Consider the following 20,928-nt stretch of genomic DNA (forward strand, 5'->3'; position numbering starts at 1 on the left):
GGTGCAGAGCACGGGTTACCTTCTAGCATTTATAAAATATTAATCTTTATCTCAAATGGGAAAGGCATGACTAAATATTCGAATTGGTGATGATTTCGAATGAAAAATCCCTAAATAATGAGATTCTAATGTATTATTTAAATAAGTTATTGATTCAAGTGTGAAATTGAATGAATTAGTATTTTACTTACCATCTAGAATTTTTTGTTCAATGGGACCAGCCGCAGAGCCCCAAAGATCACAAAGATACTTGAGTAGATATTTGGTTGACTCCGTCTTTCCAGCACCAGACTCTCCAGATACTATGATCGATTGCGACATCTTCAACACTTTCATATCACGAAACGCTTTGTCAGCTGAAAGTTATAAAAGATTCAGTATATATGAAAAAGAAAAATAGATATTGAATAATGAAGAAGTATGAAATATAAATGCTACTACACTCCTAAGAGGAAAGGGGTATATCCTTTTTCAGATTTGTTATGAAGATTAATGTTTCGTTACAATATCCAGTCCAATGCAAGTCCAGATACCGATATAAAAATTTTTGATTAATGTTATAAACTCCCGTATAAATTAATCGAAAGTAAACGACATAAAATTACCAACCAGTTAGAGTATGCATTACTAACTCGAACTGCTTTTTTATGGAGGAGACTATTTTGCTCTAAAGAGAGAAAAATTGAATGCAAAAGTTACCATGTTTAATGCAATGAGATAATGAAACTTTCATCTAATTTCATAATGTTCAACGAGCTAAAAAAGAGCTGATGAAATAATTTACGATGATATTCAACTCATATTGAGATGTATGAACTAATCAATTGAGTGACAACAAGGTTGAGATCATGTCAGTAATTGAACAATACAATTGTGAGTCAATTAGTTTTGTAGACATCACAATTTGTGGACACATAAAAACGACACTCAATGGGTGATAAATCAAGTTATCAAGTTGAATCTTCACTTGCATCACAATTTTATTCATTTAATAGAAAACATAATGTTGATTGCTTTACTCACCAATAGCGAATACATGAGGAGGTAAAACACCCAGAGATTTTCCTTGGTAATTCTTGATTGTTTTTGAAGAGTAGAGATCTTTTATTTCATAATACGGATTCACAGCTATCAATATATTTGCTACATAAGTCTGAAAGGAGAAAAATACGGAATTATACAATTATATATTTGTTATTATATATATATATTGTTTTTTTAGAGTTATTGATAGTTTGAAACACAAGAAATTAGTTTTGTTTTAGTGCAGTAGCTATTTCTTAAGATGAACTCTGGATTTACGCAGAATAAGTTTATGAAAACTTGAATATTTATGTTGGTTGATTTATAAAAACAAATATCATGGTAAGACTGATGACTGAATAACCAAGACTTTTACATAAAACCCATGTTTGAAACCAGTGAAACAATGTGTGAAAAACAACTTGCACTTGAAAAATTGTATTGAATTGAAATTAATAATAAATGCCACATCATTTTTAAAATTGATTGTGGAGCTGCTGAAACACATCCAAATTAATTATTATGTTGTTAAAATGAATTATGCAAGATGAGAAAAAACATAGGCTACACTTTACAAAAGCACTTACTGGCGATCAATTTACCAGGCAGCGTAAAATTTCTGCTTCACTAAAAAACCAAATTGACACCAGCTTGTTATTGGAGTCTGGGAAGAGATAATAAAGCATGGCTGTCATTTTTTCGCCAAGCTAGTAATCTGCAGTCTCGTGAATGAAGCAATCAAGGAATCCCTTGTTACTCTTACATCGAGTGTGATTATAACATGGTTTATAGGAACTTAATGGCACCTAATGGCATTAAGGAACTTAATGACATGGATATTTCGCAAGGAAAATAACATTTCACTGCTTGAAAAACTGAACTCTATAGTACAAATATTTACCAGAAAAAATATTTTTCAGTAATAACCATGGAGTTGAGACAAATAGTAAATCAAAAATAATGCTAGTTCACCTGGCTGGTGAAAACCCTAAGTCATTTGAAGTGAGAATTTCAAGTCACCAAATATAATTCTCAATAAAAAATGAATGGATAATCATACTCACTGCTAACGTCAGAAAGTAGTCTTATGATATTTATAAACGTGAATTTTAATATTGATTCAGAAATCAATAGAATTAACAAAAACATACATGAAGTTGAACTTTAAACCAAGATAAAGATGCATTTGAAGGGCATATATGCATTGTTATACTTACATAGATTTTATCTTTACTATATCGTATCCTGATATTGTTGAGGAGTGTTGCTTCATTTAGATTCATCAAGGAACCTATAACAAAAATATCAATATTGGAAACAATTTCTATAATTTTCAAATTTGTAATATTTTATGATAATTTTCTCAAACAAAATCATTATTTTATTGTTACATGATTAAAAGTATATACAAGTAGGTACACTAATTTCTCATCATCATCAGTCTAATTACCCAGTTGCAAGCCTAGTCGAAAAATCTGGGTATCACTTGGCAAAAAAGGTAAGAATTAAGATTCTTGAGATACTGTGCAAATGTAACTTTAGAAACTGCTCAGGCGACATTTTTTGACTCGGACAAATTTTATATTGTTCTGTTTGCTAAAACTGCCCAACTGTTCTAATTACTGAACATGATAAATTATTTTTGTCTCGTATGTTTGTGTGGTAATTATTGGATGTAGACTCAGATGTTCCAATTGCTTCATTCAAGTTAATAAACAAAGTGTATTATGAGTATTCGAACTATACTTTGATATCACTTGGAGAAATAAATCATTGTATCAACAAACAGTCATCTCTATCAATGAGACAAGAAGTTATCAAGGTGGAAAATTAGTTATAGAGTAAGAGTCAAGTGAATATTACACAAGTAATAGTGGCATGGTCATAGAGGTCATATTCCGAAGGCTACAATAATCCAAATCAATTACAGTACTAGAAATTGAAAATCATTCAGTTTTCAAGATGAGAGGGTATTTCTATTTACAATTTTTTCTAATTCTAGATGGCAACTAATTTTCCACGAAAATACAAATTAACTTTCTTATTAGAACATAGATGATTAACTAAGTAGGATAGCAGAAAAGATAATGCTTAATAAGTTTGCAACCAGACGGAAGTTGAAATTTGCATGAACAGAAATAATACTTGACTAGTTCTTACAATTATCATCTACATCCTTGTTGTCGTGCTCTTCTGCCGTGTACAGACGATCTAAGCTGCAGGTGACTTTTGGTTTTTTAGTGTCGAATGGTTTGATGGTCACTTCATCCAAGCCTATGTCGACAATTTGTCCGAGCACAAATCCATCGATTGGATCTGACACCCAAACACGCTGCTGCTCCATTTCAGGCATCTGCAAAACAAAGAAATCTAATAAGCAAATTAGCAGTAATACAGTAACAAAAAGCTCATGTCACACCAAATTCTTACCATAAATCGAATCATGAAACGATTAAAGGAGAAAAATACTAACGATAATGTGTTAATCCTATTTTTATCCAGGTTAGACGAATCCTCAGAGAGTTCAACGTGATTGATAAATATTTATTGGATTATGATCTCTTCCACTAGGTTATTTAAGGTGTTATGTATAGCCAGATTCTTTTTAGGCATGAAGGGCATTCAAAAATGCTATATTTTATAACAACAGAATGATTATTTATTTGAAGGAGGAAGAGTATATTTAAAAAGTAGTAATAGGGTTTCAATTTTACATCATTAAATAATAATTACCAAAGGTTGAACAAGGAACAACATTGCTATAGCGAAGAAAGCGTGACGCTATTATGTATTTGATGAATGGAAATAAGATGATCAACTATATTAAGTCGTATTAGGTGAGAAAGGCGTTTGAATCCATAGCGGCACATCACAATTGCAGTTGAATTATAAAAGAACTAAGCACCAAACTACTATAATAACAGAATAAACTACAGTGTTTTCTTCTTCAGGGTCTGATGCTTCCACTATAACTACATCTTTACACGGCTGCTGATGGTCAGAAACTGAAGGCTCGAGTGGAGTGGGTCGATTCACCACTATCAATACGAGGGAGTAGGGTATGGGAGAAGAGCTAGGGCCGATTATCCTGCCGAGATTATGATAACTAAATCTCTAATAGTAATTCATATCTGTTAATGATTAACAAAATCAATTATTAGCCTAGCACTTTATTGAAAACTCTAGAAGATGATTAATTGAAGTTTGGTTCATCAAGGTTTGATATAAAGTTAAATTTCATGAGAAACACACCTTCCTACATTGTGAGGAACAAATATGATTAGTTGATTAGGTACCCTTATTATTCAAAGAAAGATCTCTATATTTATTATAGTTTTAATATTTGTTGCATGGATTATTTGTTGTAGTCACTTAGAAACATAATACGCATTGTAAATCAAGTTCAAAGTACTAAAAAGTAAATTACTTCTGAATCTCATGGTGATGCATTTGCTCGAGTTTCTAGTCAGGATATGATGTTATTAAGATGGAAAACTTGGAAAAAAATTGGAATACCTCATTTCCGTGAAATTTCATATTACTGTTATTAGAGCTTAAGATAAGATGTAGTCATCAAAATGGAATAATGTACAACTAAAAGAAAATTTCAATGAATACCGGCGCGCAATAATGTAATAATAAATTTATTCGAATATTCACTCATTGTTCAAAAGTCTCACGGATTACCTAATACTCATATTACAAAAAATTGAGTCAAGATCATACCGCTTTAAAATTACTGTATTTCAAGCTGACATGAGAATTGCAGTTTATGTCACGGAATCATCAAACTTTTATTTCTTACATAATAAATTCTCCATCACTTGCCATCAGCCATTGTCGATTACTTTTAGCCTCTGATATTTGAAGTGGATACTACTGCTGTAATGTGTTTGATACAAATAGAATCAATTTTATATTGAGAAAGATAGTATGAAACATTTATGATAATGAAGATTGAAAATTTAATATGAAACATATCAATTCAGGTCATATATAGGTCGAAATATAGGCCTACAACGGAACGACAAATGTGTTCAACCAATGATTAGTAATTTTACATTTATATTACTTTTGAGAGATTGATTGATGATTACGTAAATGGAAAATTGATTTTCGATGGGAAAGGAATTCAAAATGATATAAACCAAAACGTCAAATAAAGGAAGGATTTTATGTTATTACTCCATGTACTAATAGCTCAATAGGACAAACGAACTCATTATTCCCTAATTTCAAAAAATATTACATGGTATGATATTATTAAAGAAAAAGACTAAGAAATTGTCAAAACCACAGATTTAATAAGAAAATCTGTGGTTTTTGACAATTTCTTAGTCATTTTAATTAATATGGATAATTACCACAATATCAACTTCTCATTACACAAAAAGGTAGGCCTATAATAATACATTATACTTAAACTAATACCTTAGAATGTTTTTCTTAAAGAGAATAATTATACATATAAATTAGAAATAGGAGTGTAATAAACAATAGAGTTCACTGTTACTTCCATTACATTTATATTAACACGGTTGTATCATCTGTTATTGACTTCAGTTGTTGCAAAATATAAGAAATTTAGTGCAGAGAAAACGAATTACAGCTTTTATTATACAGTTATACCAGTAATGCAAAATTAAACAGTAAATGGGCACTTTAATCTAATATTAAAAAATAATATCAACAAGAAGACTAGGAAAGAAAAGTATTTTATAGATTTTTTCTGTCAAAACGGAAGATATTCACGGCCGAATATTATCACAATGAAATCTTTAAAGAAGTGATTTAAAGCCTTCCAATGCAAAATCTTAGCAGGTGTTCTGTGGCTGTAACGGTACGAGGTAGGAGGCTGCAAGTATCTCTATCACAACACAGCTACGACGATTCGTACTGTTCACCATCCGACTATTGTATAACTCTAGTGTACTAGCAGTGAGAAAAGTCTGCAATACATTACGACCTATCTAGTCGTACATCTTACGACTGCTGTTACGCGATCTCTCCAGAAGTTAGCGGTAATTTAGAAAGAGGAAGGAGGTTACTGGCCTCAGCCGAGAAATATGCAAAACCGCGACTTGTACCTGCACTGCACTGCAGCACCACAACCATCTAGTTTTACCACTTTTTACACACTTACTGAAAAGTGCAGTTTTGAAAAGAGAATGATGGAAACTAAAAGACTGATGCTACATTCACCCACAGTAAACTGAGCATAAAATGTGTTTTATCTTTACATACTTTTAATGATCTAGCGTCTGTATCCTGAGAATCTACAAGTTCTGTAAAAATTGAGTCTTGAAGCAGATGATTCTAAGATTCCCATAGACATCAGATCATAATTATACATACACTATATGCCTATCACTATAAAAGTATGTTCATCGAAAGGAGAGACAAAACATAAAGTTTGTGCTCGTGTAAGTATAAAAGTAATTTATTTATTTTACAAGTTTACCAAGACTACAGGCTTAGCCCAAAAAAGTCTTCAAGTAATGACTTATATCATAAATATTAATTGCTGAATAAGTAAGTATAAAATAAGTTCAAATATTAAATAATCTGATGTAAGTCATTACTTTTATGCAAGAACAAACTTTACACAAGAATTACTTTTATACAAGAACAAATTTTATTTTTTGTCTTTTTTCGATGACGATTCATTATATATACCTCATGCTCTGCTCTCTACTTTGAGCACATTTTACTGATAGCTGAACATGTATTAATGGTGTTTGTGTGGTGTCAATTATTATTTAAAACAAGCTAAACTTAATTGTAGCAACACTTTTTGGTGAATTGAACAATATTTGACAGGAATGGAAATTTTATACAATAATGCAATCATTTATTTGGATTTTGCATTGTATACGAAAAAGCATTAAATTCTTGATATTGAGTAGTCAGTCAAGACCAGAAATAGAAATATCAATTCGAATTTAATAAATTTGGAAAGAATATTATTGATCTACTATTATCCAAATTCAAGAGATTTGGCAATCTAATAAATTTCGAGTGTAATGATTTATTATAAACTGTATTGAAAAAAAAACACTTATATTCATATAAATGAGTTATTCGCCCCAGCTTCACGCTTCCATTATAACAGAGCTTTGATGAGACAACCTCCACGAAGGGGATAGAAATAACATTCAAAATTTTTATGAAACACACATTTTACCATCCCGGTATTTACAGGAAATGATCTTTTCCCCTAGAAGGGCCTGTCAGGCATTAGTTCTCAGAGATCTATTTTTGAAACAGTTGAGTGGTTTTGTTTTTTTTTTACAAAAGGGGAAACCAGGAGTAAGATGCTTGCTCTAATAGGGGTGGACTGTTCTGTTGTCAGTTGCAATACAAGCTCCCCTTCAAACACAGGGAGTCTCAAAAGTAGACTATTTTGTGGTATTTTTCAACCCAAACATTATTTTTGGATTCTACAAGATTGTAATGTAGGCTATAACATAGCCTTCCATTCAGAGTGTGCTCTTTACTGTATAGATTATGAATCCATATTGAAATACAGTAGATATTTGTAAAAAAACAATCCAGTAGATTGCAAGATGTATAATACTACATATGAATCAATCTGATTATGATCTGATATGTATAATACTATTATGAATCAATCATAATATTATTGTACATTGCAATCTTACAATCTACTGTATTGTTTTTTATAAATATTCCACTATATAATATTTCCATATTTCATTATGTATTCATAATCTAGAGCACAACTCTAAATGAATTAATTGTTTTTCTTTATTAGTAGATCTTTTAACGCGATTTTTATAAGGTTACCTACGCACTTTTTCAACAAAAGAATGAAACTGTATGAACTCGTAACTAATCGAATTTATTTTGATAAGATTGTAATCACATTTAACTCCAACTCCACATTTATAAGTCTCAATCAAGTCTAGTGTTGAGTAAAGTTCTTACTGACTCCCAGTAATTTATTTTGGGATCAACTGGAAGAAGAGTAGAAATTTAAGTGATATTCAGTTCTTCAATAATATATTTACAATAACAAAAATAATTGATGATAGAAAATCCACATATCGCATATCCATCAATTGAAATGTATTTATTCATTTATTTATTTAGCGTACGGCTTCCAAGCCATCAATCAGTATTCATTTCCATCTTCACTTCTTCAGGATCATTATATGGGAATGATCCCTTGTCTCAAGATATTTAAATACACATAAAAACAAACATAAAAGGTAAACTAAAAACAATTTATTCAAATACATATAATGTATTATATGAATATATGAATACTAGCCGTCAGGCTCGCTTCGCTCGCCATATCCGCCTAGCCAGAGGGCTCCGCCCCCTGGACCCCCGACTGGATCGTCCAAGAATGAGATCATTATTTTTTCATTTGAGCATTTTAATCATATGTTAGGACGATCCAGTCGGGGGTCCAGACTAAACGTCTGGCTAAACGGATTTGGCGAGCGAAGCGAGCCTGACGGCTAGTAATATAATATTCCCAGGAATAGCAGTGCCCAATCGATTTTTCCGCGATAATGCATTTCAATCTTCAACTTGGTGCCAACCTAACAAAGTCAACTCAACTTAATGCCAACCTGACAAAATTATTAATTTAGTTACCAGTTAACAACTGTTTCGAAGAGGTACTCTCTCTAATTATAGTTCTATATTAACATATGGTATGGACATTTTCCAATTATAATTAAGAGAATAAGAAGAATATACATGCTAAAAGACGAACTTTAAACCCTTAAAAACCACCCTTAGAGTTAAAATATTGCCAAAAGATTTCTTAGTGCGCCTCTAAAGGGCCAACTGAACATACCTAGTACCAAATTTGAACGTTTTTGGTCCGGTAGATTTTTAATTCTGCGAGTGAGTCAGTCAGTCAGTGAGTGAGTGCCTTTTCGCTTTTATATATATAGATATTCAGATAGGCTATTGATATCAAATACCATGGTTCTCTCAAAAACCACCAGGTTTTGGCTCACCAGCATGGTCGACTCTAAACAGAATTAGAACCAAACATGGTCGATGAGCTGACTTGTTGTATAAATGGGGCAAAATACCATCACCCTCCTGTGAGTGTGGGGAAAGGCAAACGATTGACCGCATAGTGAAAGAGTGCCCAATCACGGCCTTTAGAGGAGGAACACAAGAACTATTCTTGATGGCAACTCCAGACTCAATAGCCTATCTGAATTAAAATCTAAAAAGTGTGGGATGAAACTTGGTTGCATCACGTGAAAATTTACATTTCATGAATAATTCTTCACAAATGAGTTCAATCTCAATTGATCGCATTTTATACGATTACTTTTTGAAAATAATACTATTTCTTTATAAAGATAAGGCGGTAGAAAATTAGTTATTTTCAGAAAGAGAATATTTTTTCTTAGGCCCTATGTACAGGTGGGTGAAAAGTCCGAGAACGGCTTAATATCTCATACACAAAGGTAATTTAACTGTGGGTGTGATTGGGGATCCTACTCAAATTGAAAAACTACTTCACAATGACTTTAAATATCTGGTCCGCCATCTTGGATCCGCCATATTGAATGCAACTTCATTTTTTTAAATAGGAAGGTGGTCATGCGATACATGATTTCGATAGGGAATTTCAAGAAAAAATGAATAGCGGAAACCGCATATCAATATCTCAAACCGTTTCGAAGATATTCACATTATTAATCAATACTATTCAAAGCAGAAACGAGAGAAAAAAGTCTGAGAACGGCTTAGTATCTCATAAAAATAAGTCATTCCAAGGTGGGTGTGATTAGTGATGTTACTCGAATTGAAAATACTACTTTACTATGACTTTAAAAATCTGGTCCGCCATTTTGAATGCAACTTTATTTTTTTAAATAGGAAGATGGTGATGCGATATATGATTTCGATACGAAATTTCAAGAAAAATTGAATGGCGAAAACAGCACATTGATATCTCAAACCGTTCAGAAGATATTCACATTATCAATCAGTACCATGCAAATCAGAAATGAAATACATGAGTGGTATTCATTAATAATGTGAATATCTTCTGAACGGTTTGAGATATCGATGTGCGGTTTTGCCATTCATTTTTCTTGAAATTCCGTATCGAAATCATGTATCGCATGACCACCTTCCTATTTAAAAAAAAATTGCATTCAAAATGGCGGACCAGATTTTTAAAGTCATAGTAAAGTAGTATTTCCAATTCGAGTAACATCACTAATCACACCCACCTTGGAATGACTTCTTTTTATGAGATACTAAGCCGTTCTCAGACTTTTTTCTCTCTTTTCTGCTTTGAATAGTATTGATTAATAATGTGAATATCTTCGAAACGGTTTGAGATATTGATATGCGGTTTCCGCCATTCATTTTTTCTTGAAATTCCCTATCAAAATCATGTATCGCATGACCACCTTCGTATTTGAAAAAATGAAGTTGCATTCAATATGGCGGATCCAAAATGGCGGACCAGATTTTTAAAGTCATTGTAGAGTAGTTTTTTCAATTTGAGTAGGATCCCCAATCACACCCACAGTCAAATTACCTTTGTGTATGATATATTAAGCCGTTCTCGGAATTCTCACCCACATATTTTCCAATATAAAGATCATCTGAAGAAATGAAAATACTGTTATACATACCGGTAACTTGATCATCCAAATAATATTTTTCATTTATTTTCAGATAAAATGTATGTAGCCTACTGTACTTCATAATAGCACTAGCAAATAGGTTTAGTTTTTTATCTAACATGTCAGCATGAGAGCCAAGATTCATCCATTTTAATTAAATTTTCTACAGTTCAGAAGTCAAATATTCAACTGAAGCCTAACTCATTAGTAATTACTATTTTTAGATCGAGTATTTTTAGTTACCGTATGCTACAAAAGTAACAGTAGTGTTCTCCATTGCAATAGAATGGTTATTGTCGACTACTGTAATAAAGATGACAATACAATAGAATATAGAATTCTGAAACATATTTGTAAAAGAGATTTGGGAAACAATAAAGCATAGAGTATTTGAGAGGGAAAAGCTTTATTATTTGATCTGTAATTGGAAACCATTTTCCTGAAACAGTTTTCTGCTGTATTTGGTGTACAGATTGTTGGTGACTAACAAGCTGAGAGCTTCAGCCTCATTTTCGTGAGGCTTGCAAAACTTCTGACATTGCATGCTAGTCAAAACGAAAACGTGAAAGGCAGACTGACGGTTTTATTTATAGTTTACTGGCTAGATAGAAGACAAAATGTGTTCTCATAGCAGCTATTTACCTGTATCACAGCAAAATACTATCGAAAAATTGTGGAAGTCTGTATTCGAACGGAAAAACTCAGAAAACTATAGCATAAGTTGTATTTTATATTGTGTCTACTACCTTTATTTCCATTATTAGGATTTACTAATAAAATAGAACTACCATTATTAGGATTTCCAAGTCATAGCTCATAGGCTCATAGAGGAGAATATATATTTGTACAGATCATTCAAGCTTTCTTTAGAGCAAGGTTCGTTAGTTAGTATTACCATAGAGAAAAGATAGCATAAGGTACCTTAGCAATGACTTATGCTATCTTATTTCTATGGTATTACTAGACAGTCTACTACTCATTTTAGAGAAGCAATAAAGTACATAATTACAAGTGAATTCATCAAGAATTAAAAATAATTTTTGGTGACAAAAAATTGTAATTTTTTGAAATAATTATTCACACTCTCACACATCTTATTTCATTTTACGGTAGCACATTCATCTCCTCACACTACATTTATCTTGTTCAAAACAGATAAATGGCATGAGCAATTCCAAAGTCAATAGCTGTTCAAAATTACTATAGGCTATACCTTGTATGATAACATAAGCTCTGAAGGTTGAACCAATAATGTGCAACGCTCTCTTCTACTTCAAATGCTGCTACTCACAAGGAAATCACATCACTCGAACAACCAGACACATTAGCTGTTATCTCTTTTGTAATGACTTATCAGGCTCATTCGAATACGATTCAACTGGTTATAAAACTACAAACTTGACCTATCTTCTCAGGTGCAAGATGAAGGCGTGTTGTTCTAGCTGCATTAAACAAAGCATGCTGCTGCGCTTAGCACGTTTCAACAAGTACGCTTAACGTTGGCCCTTTCCACAAACAAGTTGCACTCTGAGGTCACTAATAAGAACTTTTCCAAATCTAGAATGACATAAATGATACAAATTTGCTTTCATTTTGGAGATAATTGTAGATCAACCTTCTTTGCTGATGATCACTGCTGCAGCGTGACTAATGCAGCTAGGACAACATATTTCGATACTTGGAAAATAATATTTGAAGATAAATTTTAGAGCTCATAAATACCTCGAAACTCTAAGAGCTCAAAACGAAATCCTTGATACGAATGTAATTCAAATCAAATCAAGTTATCACTTACATGACAAATTCCATTATACAAATGATATTACAGATTCCGATAATTCAGAACTAATTGTTTTTATTATGCATTATTTGTTGATCAGGTTGTAAATTTTTACTATCAGGTGGTACAAGACTTCAATTGAGACTAATAATTAGTTGAATGCCATTCAAGCCAAAAACAAGAAGACATTAAGTTATTGGGCTGAGTTTGTAGAGTATATGGATAGTTGACCGAGCGAAGTGAGGTCTAAGATTCAAGTCGACGGTTTGGCATTTCTCTTAATGTTTAAATGTTTGAATGTTTAAATGTTTGAATGTTTAAATGTTTATATGTTGCGCATTTACGGCTAAACGCGGTAATAGATTTTCATGAAATTTGACAGGTATTTTCCTTTTTTAATTGCGCGTCGACGTATATACAAGATGTTTGGAAATTTTGCATTTCAAGGATAATACGAAGGAAAAAGGAGCCTCCTTCATACGCCAATATTAGAGTAAAAATCTGGTGTGGCGCACTCACACAACTTTCCTTGCCGTTATGAAAATTGATCAACTGACGCTAGTGTTGCCGCGCATATCAAATCTACTATTCTAAGATCTGAGACAGCTGGTGACAGGACAATAGCGCTGCAGACACACAAAGTCTGCTATCTCTTCATAGTGAATGATTTAATAGAATCAACAGTTACCAACAGTTTGCAATTGATTAATCTTATTTTCTCGCATTTGGAGCTTATTTTCAATTTTATGTGAAAATGTTACTGATCATAAATTGTAGAGATTTTCATGCTGAATCTTTTCCACTTAATTTTTTTTGTTTAAATTGTATCTGAAGCCTGATAATTGGGAATCTAAAATCAAACTTCGCATAGATGGGGCGGTACTCCTGAAATTTTTACAGATATGGGACTTGTGGCAGTCGATAGAGCTTATCAATGACTATTTTAGGTACGAATTTGATCAAAATCTTTGGAGCTGTTTTCGAGAAAATCGAGAAAAACCCTGTTTTTGACAACATTTTCGCCATTTTAGCCGCCACCTTGAATTACATTTGATCGAAACTGTTCGTGTCGGATCCTGAAACTGTTCGTGTAAGGACCTTAAGTTCCGAATTTCAAGTCATTCCGTTGATTGGGAGATGAGATATCGTGTACACAGACCCACATACACTCATATATACACACACACACACACACACACACATACAGACCAATACCCAAAAACCACTTTTTTGGACTCATGGGACCTTGAAACGTATAGAAATTTAGAAATTGGGGTACCTTAATTTTTGTCGAAAAGCAATACTTTCCTTACCTATGGTAATAGGGCAAGGAAAGTAAAAATCAGATTATAGAATTATATATATATATATATATATATATATATATATATATATATATATAATATATATATATATATATATATATAATATATATATATATAACCTTAATTTTTGTCGGAAAGCAATACTTTCCTTACCTATGGTAATAGGGCAAGGAAAGTAAAAATCAGATTATAGAATTATATATATATATATATATATTATATATATATATATTATATATATATATATAAAAGCGAAATGGCACTCACTCACTCACTGACTGACTGACTGACTGACTCACTCACTCACTCACAGAACTAAAAATCTACCGGACCAAAAACGTTCAAATTTGGTAGGTATGTTCAGTTGGCCCTTTAGAGGCGCACTAAGAAATCTTTTGGTAATATTTTAACTCTAAGGGTGGTTTTTAAGGGTTTAAAGTTCGTCTATTAGCATGTATATTCTTCTTATTCCAATCTCTCAATTATAATTGAAAATGTCCATACCATATGTTAATATAGAACTATAATCTATAGAGAGTACCTCTTCGAAACAGTTGTTAACTGGTAACTAAATAAATAATTTTGTCAGGTTGGCATTAAGTTGAGTTGACTTTGTTAGGTTGGCACCAAGTTGAAGATTGAAATGCATTTATCGCGGAAAAATTGATTGGGCACTGCTACTTCAATCAGAGCTATTACTGGGAATATTATATCGCCTGATATGGCGAGCGAAGCGGATCTAATTTTTTACGGCGGTCCAGGGGGCGGAGCCCCCTGGCTAGATGGATATGGCGAGCGAAGCGAGCCTGACGGCTAGTTATAAATAAATCTATAAATTTATTATCATTTATCTAATAAATCTAATAATTTATTTATTATTTAAATCAGACATATTATTTAAATAAATTTATTATTATCATAAATCAGCTGACAAGGGATTACACAGATGTGTGGAGAAGCCAGTCTATTGCTGTATTTCCATAAGGTCTATAGTTTCAATCAGGTACTTGTGGATGAGAATACTGCGTGAGGTCTTCTGTTCACAGAACTACTAGTACTTTGAATTGAGACAAAAATGTGGGGAATTTTTCCATGAAAGTTTGAGAAATTGTGTGAACTTGAAGGTTTAGAAAGCGGAGTATTCAGATGTATTGATGATACAAGAAAGAGTGGTAAAATGTTCATCTTCATTTTCACTAGATTATAAATATGAGAGTCTATCAAATCAGTTGAGTGATGGAGCCTGGTTTTATGAATAATTTGGACAACATAATATCAGGTGCAGTCATCAATTTTTAAACATGATAAAATTACAGAATGATTTTGAAGCTGAGGAAAGTTCGCTAATGGTCTACGATAACCGGTTCTCAAAAGAAGAACTGAATTTTTCAATGCTATACAGTGGCAGGCATCAAATTGTTGTCTAGAAAGGGAAGAGATACAGAAAGTTGAAAAATGGGAAAAGAGAGCTAAATTATTCCGACAAGGCTTAACATAAAGCAACTTGTACTGCTTCAAGTCAGCTTTTGTTGCTGAGAGGCCATACTGCCTGACAGTGAGTGCTTTTCACTAAAATATTATTAACGCACCAAAAATTACAGATCCATTCACTTTACATTTCCCAAGAAAAACTTCTCAATTCTAGCTCTTGCTATTTTATTATACAATGTCCTTTTTGCATTTGCATGAACTCATCAAGAGTTTTTCCAATATGCATTGACACAATAACACGCTTTTTATATACCTAATAATAGGCCTGAAATACAAGTTAATTTGACAAATATTTCACACTTAACCGTAATATTGTGTCATTAACAACATTGAAAATGTATTAATATTTCAAAACTTCAATTCAATTTCCAGATTGATTGAAGGATTAGACGACTGTCATCCAGCTTCCAGTACAAGATAGTTGTCAAACATTGATCATTGACTTGCAGACACCAAATATAATTTATTTGTGGTTGTATACTCACATTGCTGGATTTCTATTCGATCTTTTTTGGCGACCTAATGCATTTTTCTTCCTGCAAGGAAAGGAATATAATATTAATATTCTATTTCTATCTACCACTACAATTTAGAACTTACTATAATAGATATTCTTAAAACATAAGTATTACATTATTATCCATAAAAAAGTGCTGTTACACAGCACTACTTTACAGATTATCGGATACCGCTTGGACTAAGTAATAATATCAGGAATATGCTAAGCGCCGCCGGATCTATTGAATTGCATTCATGAGCTGTCACACTACGACTATGATATTTGCATAGGAAAAAATAATGTCGAAACATAGATAGGCCTACTGCGTGTTTGAAACCCTAGGACCAGAATTTGCCAATCTTGTGTTACAAATGCAATCAGGTTGATCTAACAATCTGGTTCACAAAATTGAAGAAAATCTGTGCAAATCTACCAAGCTTTCAGCGTGATGAGGTGGATTGCAAGATTGAACTTTGAGATAGTCAGCACGCTAGAATGACCTATCACGGCCCATCATCTGTGATCTTTGTCTAAGGTTTGTACAAGTATAAAGCAGTACAGCATAGCCCGTATAAAGCGTATGACTTGTAATGGGTTATCTAAAAAATGTACAAACATTACAGTACATAAAAATTGGGTTATACAAAACATTATAATGCGCTAAAAAGAAAGTTACGCATTACAATATAATTCTACAGCTCCATGCACACGTAAAATCATACAAGCTCAATAATTTGGGATATAGATGATTCTAATATCATATTATTTTTCTGATATGATTTTTTTTATATGAACGGTATTTTCTGACACCGTTGGTTCGGAGCCCAATCATTTATTAGTCTTCAGGGCTCTAATAGGACCTGAATATCTCTACTTATGTCTATATCAACATCATCTTTCGCATTCCCACCCAATTTTAATTATCATTGATTTCAATAATTGAACTACGCACAGGAATACACAATCATAAAACTTGGATTGATAATTCTTAGTATAAAGTAGGTCTACAATATTAATAGTAGCTATCAGAATTGAAAATAATAGTTTCAGGTGGAAGAACTGAAATTAGAATTAGTCGAACTAGAATCAAGAAGAATTTTAAAATTTCATCAAATATTTTCAATTTCAAACTCATGACCATATGGCTCATTCGAAGATCAAAACCAATCTGTCAAGTTTGTTTCAAAAGAATGAAAGGAAAATAAGCTCTATTTTTTAAGTTGACAGATATGTTCAGATATTGACAGTGACAGATAAGGAGAGAAACTAGTACAAGCAAATATTATAAAAAGAAGCATCTCTGTGGTTCATCATTAGACTATTATTTCCAAGGAAGGTTTCAATCAACTTTCATGTCAGAGGGTGAGAAGCCTTCTTCCTGATCGATGGAGGTAAATTGATTAAGGTGAATGGAAGAGTCGAGGTGTTGGCCTGATATTGATAAAGCTCAGAAAAGACCACACCCATTCTTAGAGGCCTTAATGGAGAACAATATTTCACTACCAAAACGTTTTGCATTCCAGATGATGAATACCAACTCCTTATTCAATAATCTCCCAAATCTATTCTGAACCTGATAGCGTCATAAAATGGAGCGGAATTGTAATTCTGTACGACGGTACCTACAAAATAGAATATATCAATGTAAGTTATTGAATAGATAGGCCTACATGTAAATGTGTAACAGAAAAGTTCTGGAATAATTGCGATCATACGAGAAATAGTAGCCTACAGTAAAAATATGTCTGAAGAAGAAAGCATACGAGTACTGTATTGAAATTTAAAATGAGCCTATATTTCGTCAATTAGTTTTATTCAATATCCGAAATGAATTGCTCATAATAAATCTTGGATGAGTAAAACTCCTGCGATTGAATCAGCAAAGTGGAGTGAATTAATCGACTGTCATTAGAAAATTATATTATCGGAATAGAGATTTCACATTTTCTAGAATACAAGGGGAAAATTGAGTGGAATCATCACCAAAATGAGATAAGATAACAACAATTATGATTATTATTTCTCTGTGTGTTTTGAATTCACTTTTATATCTACCTTTTTGAGCCAAATTCGAACTGATCTTCCATATATCAATTTCAAATGAGATTTGTGAGATATTTGAATAGTAAAAAGTGAATAAAGAGAAAATGAAGAGAAATGAGAAAAATATATAATAGCAGTAATACACTGCATGATTATACTACATAGCTTTATTACCCAGCAATTCAGTTGAAAATGAGAAAGTCCGTCTTCTCGGTACTTTAAAAATAGTTACCTATATGATAAGGAAATTCATGTAGATAAGTACCACGAAATAATTTATAGGCTACTTGTTTAAAAATGAACAAATTCTCACTGTCACTGATTAAAAATACTTGAAAATGAATTGAAATATTTTCAATTTGCAGCCTACTAGTCATCAATCACTCTATCAACATTTACATTATTGTATATCAGTACTCATGTATGTACTGACATAATGAACTTCTAATTACACTATATCTTGACAATGAAAGTTCAACATTAATAGAAAAAAATTGAAGTCAGTAAGGAACATTTCAAATATTTATAGATAACGAAAACAACGTATAGAAACGTTCCAATTAATCATCACACGTTCACGTAAAAGGAAATAATCTCATTTTTAGAAAATAAGATGATTGACTTCATGTAAGTATCTAAGAATACTGAATCACTGATAGGAAGGATACAGTGATGCAAAGTAGAACGCTATGCTTTTTATAGTATAATAAGATATTCAATGGAAACCAAGTGGTTCCTTGCTTATTCGACTCGTTCATACATTTCTCGATTATACATGTCCCAATCTGAAAATTAACAAACTCAACAGCAATTCTTCTATTGGATTGCATATTCTACGATGAGGAATACGCAAATAATTAGTATAATTATTGTTATGTAAAACTCATATATGCGATCTGTCAAATTAGAGTAGATAGCGTTGAGAACAGAAATAGATAATAGAATTTTCAGTGGGCTTTTATGAAGCTGAAGTGAGTGTGAACCAGATACAAGGAGGTAATAAGATTTGCGATCAGAAGCTGTGTGTGAACTGAATAGGAACACACGAGATGTGTACATTGTAGAGCAGTTGGGAGTGAGCAAAACTTTCCCTTCTTTCTATTGAAAAGTTGCATGTCAGTCACACAAAAAGACCGGATAATAACGATGTGCCTGATACATCCCATCCCAAACAGCTAATTGTGGCGTAATTTTCAATTTTCTTTTCCTTATTTCACTTTCACAGCACCACTGATAATTCAATCTCTTCCTCTTCAACCTTGAACCACGGCATGATTAACTTGGCACGAGTAGTCGGATAAATGCATTTGATGGCCAAACACTTTATTAATCCAGTGTCTCATTCAATTCATGTTATTTTTGTGTATTTCAAATTATGGTATAGATTTTTTCTTGAAACTTGAGAAAAGGCTCTATCATGGTCTAGGATTTAGAATGAATTAGGTACAGTACATGAATGAGTTTGAATTTCGTCGGTCTTTCACAATAATCTGCCACTGACGCACTGACGGTATCTTTTCTCTATGTCTATGGTATTAGTAAATTAATCGTCATTGATAAAAACTATTCAGAATCCATAAAAGTTAAGACGTTGATTGAAAGAATTGTGTAGAATCAATAAAAATCGTGAAATGGAAATACGAGACAAAGGATGAAATAATAACAATATTACATAACAGTATTGAACGTGACTTACAAGCTTACATATAAATTATGGAAAACATCTACTCCGAAAGATAGGTAAGATAAGCCCACTAATGCCAATTAATTTACAATTTATTTTCAAGTTTATGGTTGAATGAACTACTGTTATTAAGAATATTGAGTTCGGGACGTCACTTAAAAATTGCAAGATATTTGACCATTCTGTCACGATAAACGTGACAACGTTTAATTCACAATGAAATTGGTCACGAGAAAGCATGCTCGATCCGTTCATTTTCTGGCTGTTCTTGACTGGACCAGACCAACAGTTACAAAACGGAACACTTCTTTCGTTGCTATTTCTCCTTTTACTGAAGGAACAGAAGGTGAAGGCTATCTTTACTAAGAGTGCATCGTTCATCCAAAAAGTGTTTTTATGGACTTGCTAGAATGCTTACAAGAACAATTCCAAATGTTTAATTACAGACAAATGCATGAATTATACCGGTGCCGTTCATTTTGCAAGCTGATCGATTCAGAAGAAAGAAAGAACGGTACCACTCTGTGCCAGGAGTCTTGAGTGGAAGGAGCGTTTCAGAATGATCGTTTAAATTGTCGTATATAACGTGAATATTTTCAGGTTTGTAGCTGGATTGATAGAAGCTGAGGGTGAAGGGATGGTCATGAAGTTGAACATAAATTTTCCAATAAGATTGAAATGAATAAAAAATCTTAAACGTGAATAGCTTTATACAATAGAGACAATAGTGTAGTGGTATTTACAATTACAATTACTGGTAGCCTAGCCTACCTACATTCAAATCATTAATGAGTCAAAATGGAAATAATAGTCCTGAGTTATCACAACCAACTAATTTTAGTGATATAAGATATAAATATCATATATTAAATCTATTTGGTGTATTAGCAATAGTAGACTATAAAAAAAATATTATGATATACTCTAATTTAGAGTGATAAACCATGTCATGTAAACAAATCAGATTATTTTGATAGTCTATTAAAATTTCTAGATAATATTTCTCGCGAGATACGGTAAGCTGTTTGAATGATTACAGAGCTGATCTCCTACACAGGCACAGCATCTTCTGTTATCGACAGACGACGAAATCTGTTCTTCCAAGGATGAAGTATCCTTTTAATGTCCTTCAGCGAGTTTTTCCAGGGATGAGACCTAGTGCAATCGAATCTTTATATTATAAACCTACTAAGTTCTGAATTTCGTGAGAATCGTTAGAGCCGTTTTCGAGATCCGGTGAAATACAAACATATAAACATCTAAACATATAAACAGAAATTGCTCTAGTATAGGATTTCCTCATATAATATTATTGAATTGGTTGCTGTTGACTGATAGAGATAGTACTTATTAATTTGTCTATAAAAATTTTCTTGTAAGTTTACTAATGTGGAAATGACAATCCTATGATTATTTTCAGCAAAAAAAAACATGAGTTTGATTGG

General features: G+C 32.4%; 1 protein-coding gene across 1 annotated transcript in view; it reads right to left on the reverse strand.

Moving 5' to 3' along the window:
* The window catches only part of LOC111049990 (myosin heavy chain 95F), a 66,449-nt gene that overhangs the window by 24,011 nt on the left and 21,510 nt on the right, over positions 1-20,928 (reverse strand). Inside the window, 5 exon segments of the mRNA XM_039438648.1 lie at positions 192-356; positions 1,024-1,153; positions 2,241-2,314; positions 3,184-3,376; positions 15,743-15,793. Of these exon segments, the coding sequence (XP_039294582.1) occupies positions 192-356; positions 1,024-1,153; positions 2,241-2,314; positions 3,184-3,376 (562 nt within the window). The 5' untranslated portion in view covers positions 15,743-15,793.

This window comes from Nilaparvata lugens, chromosome 1 (genome assembly GCF_014356525.2).
Source record: "Nilaparvata lugens isolate BPH chromosome 1, ASM1435652v1, whole genome shotgun sequence".
In the NCBI taxonomy this organism is placed as follows: domain Eukaryota; kingdom Metazoa; phylum Arthropoda; class Insecta; order Hemiptera; family Delphacidae; genus Nilaparvata; species Nilaparvata lugens.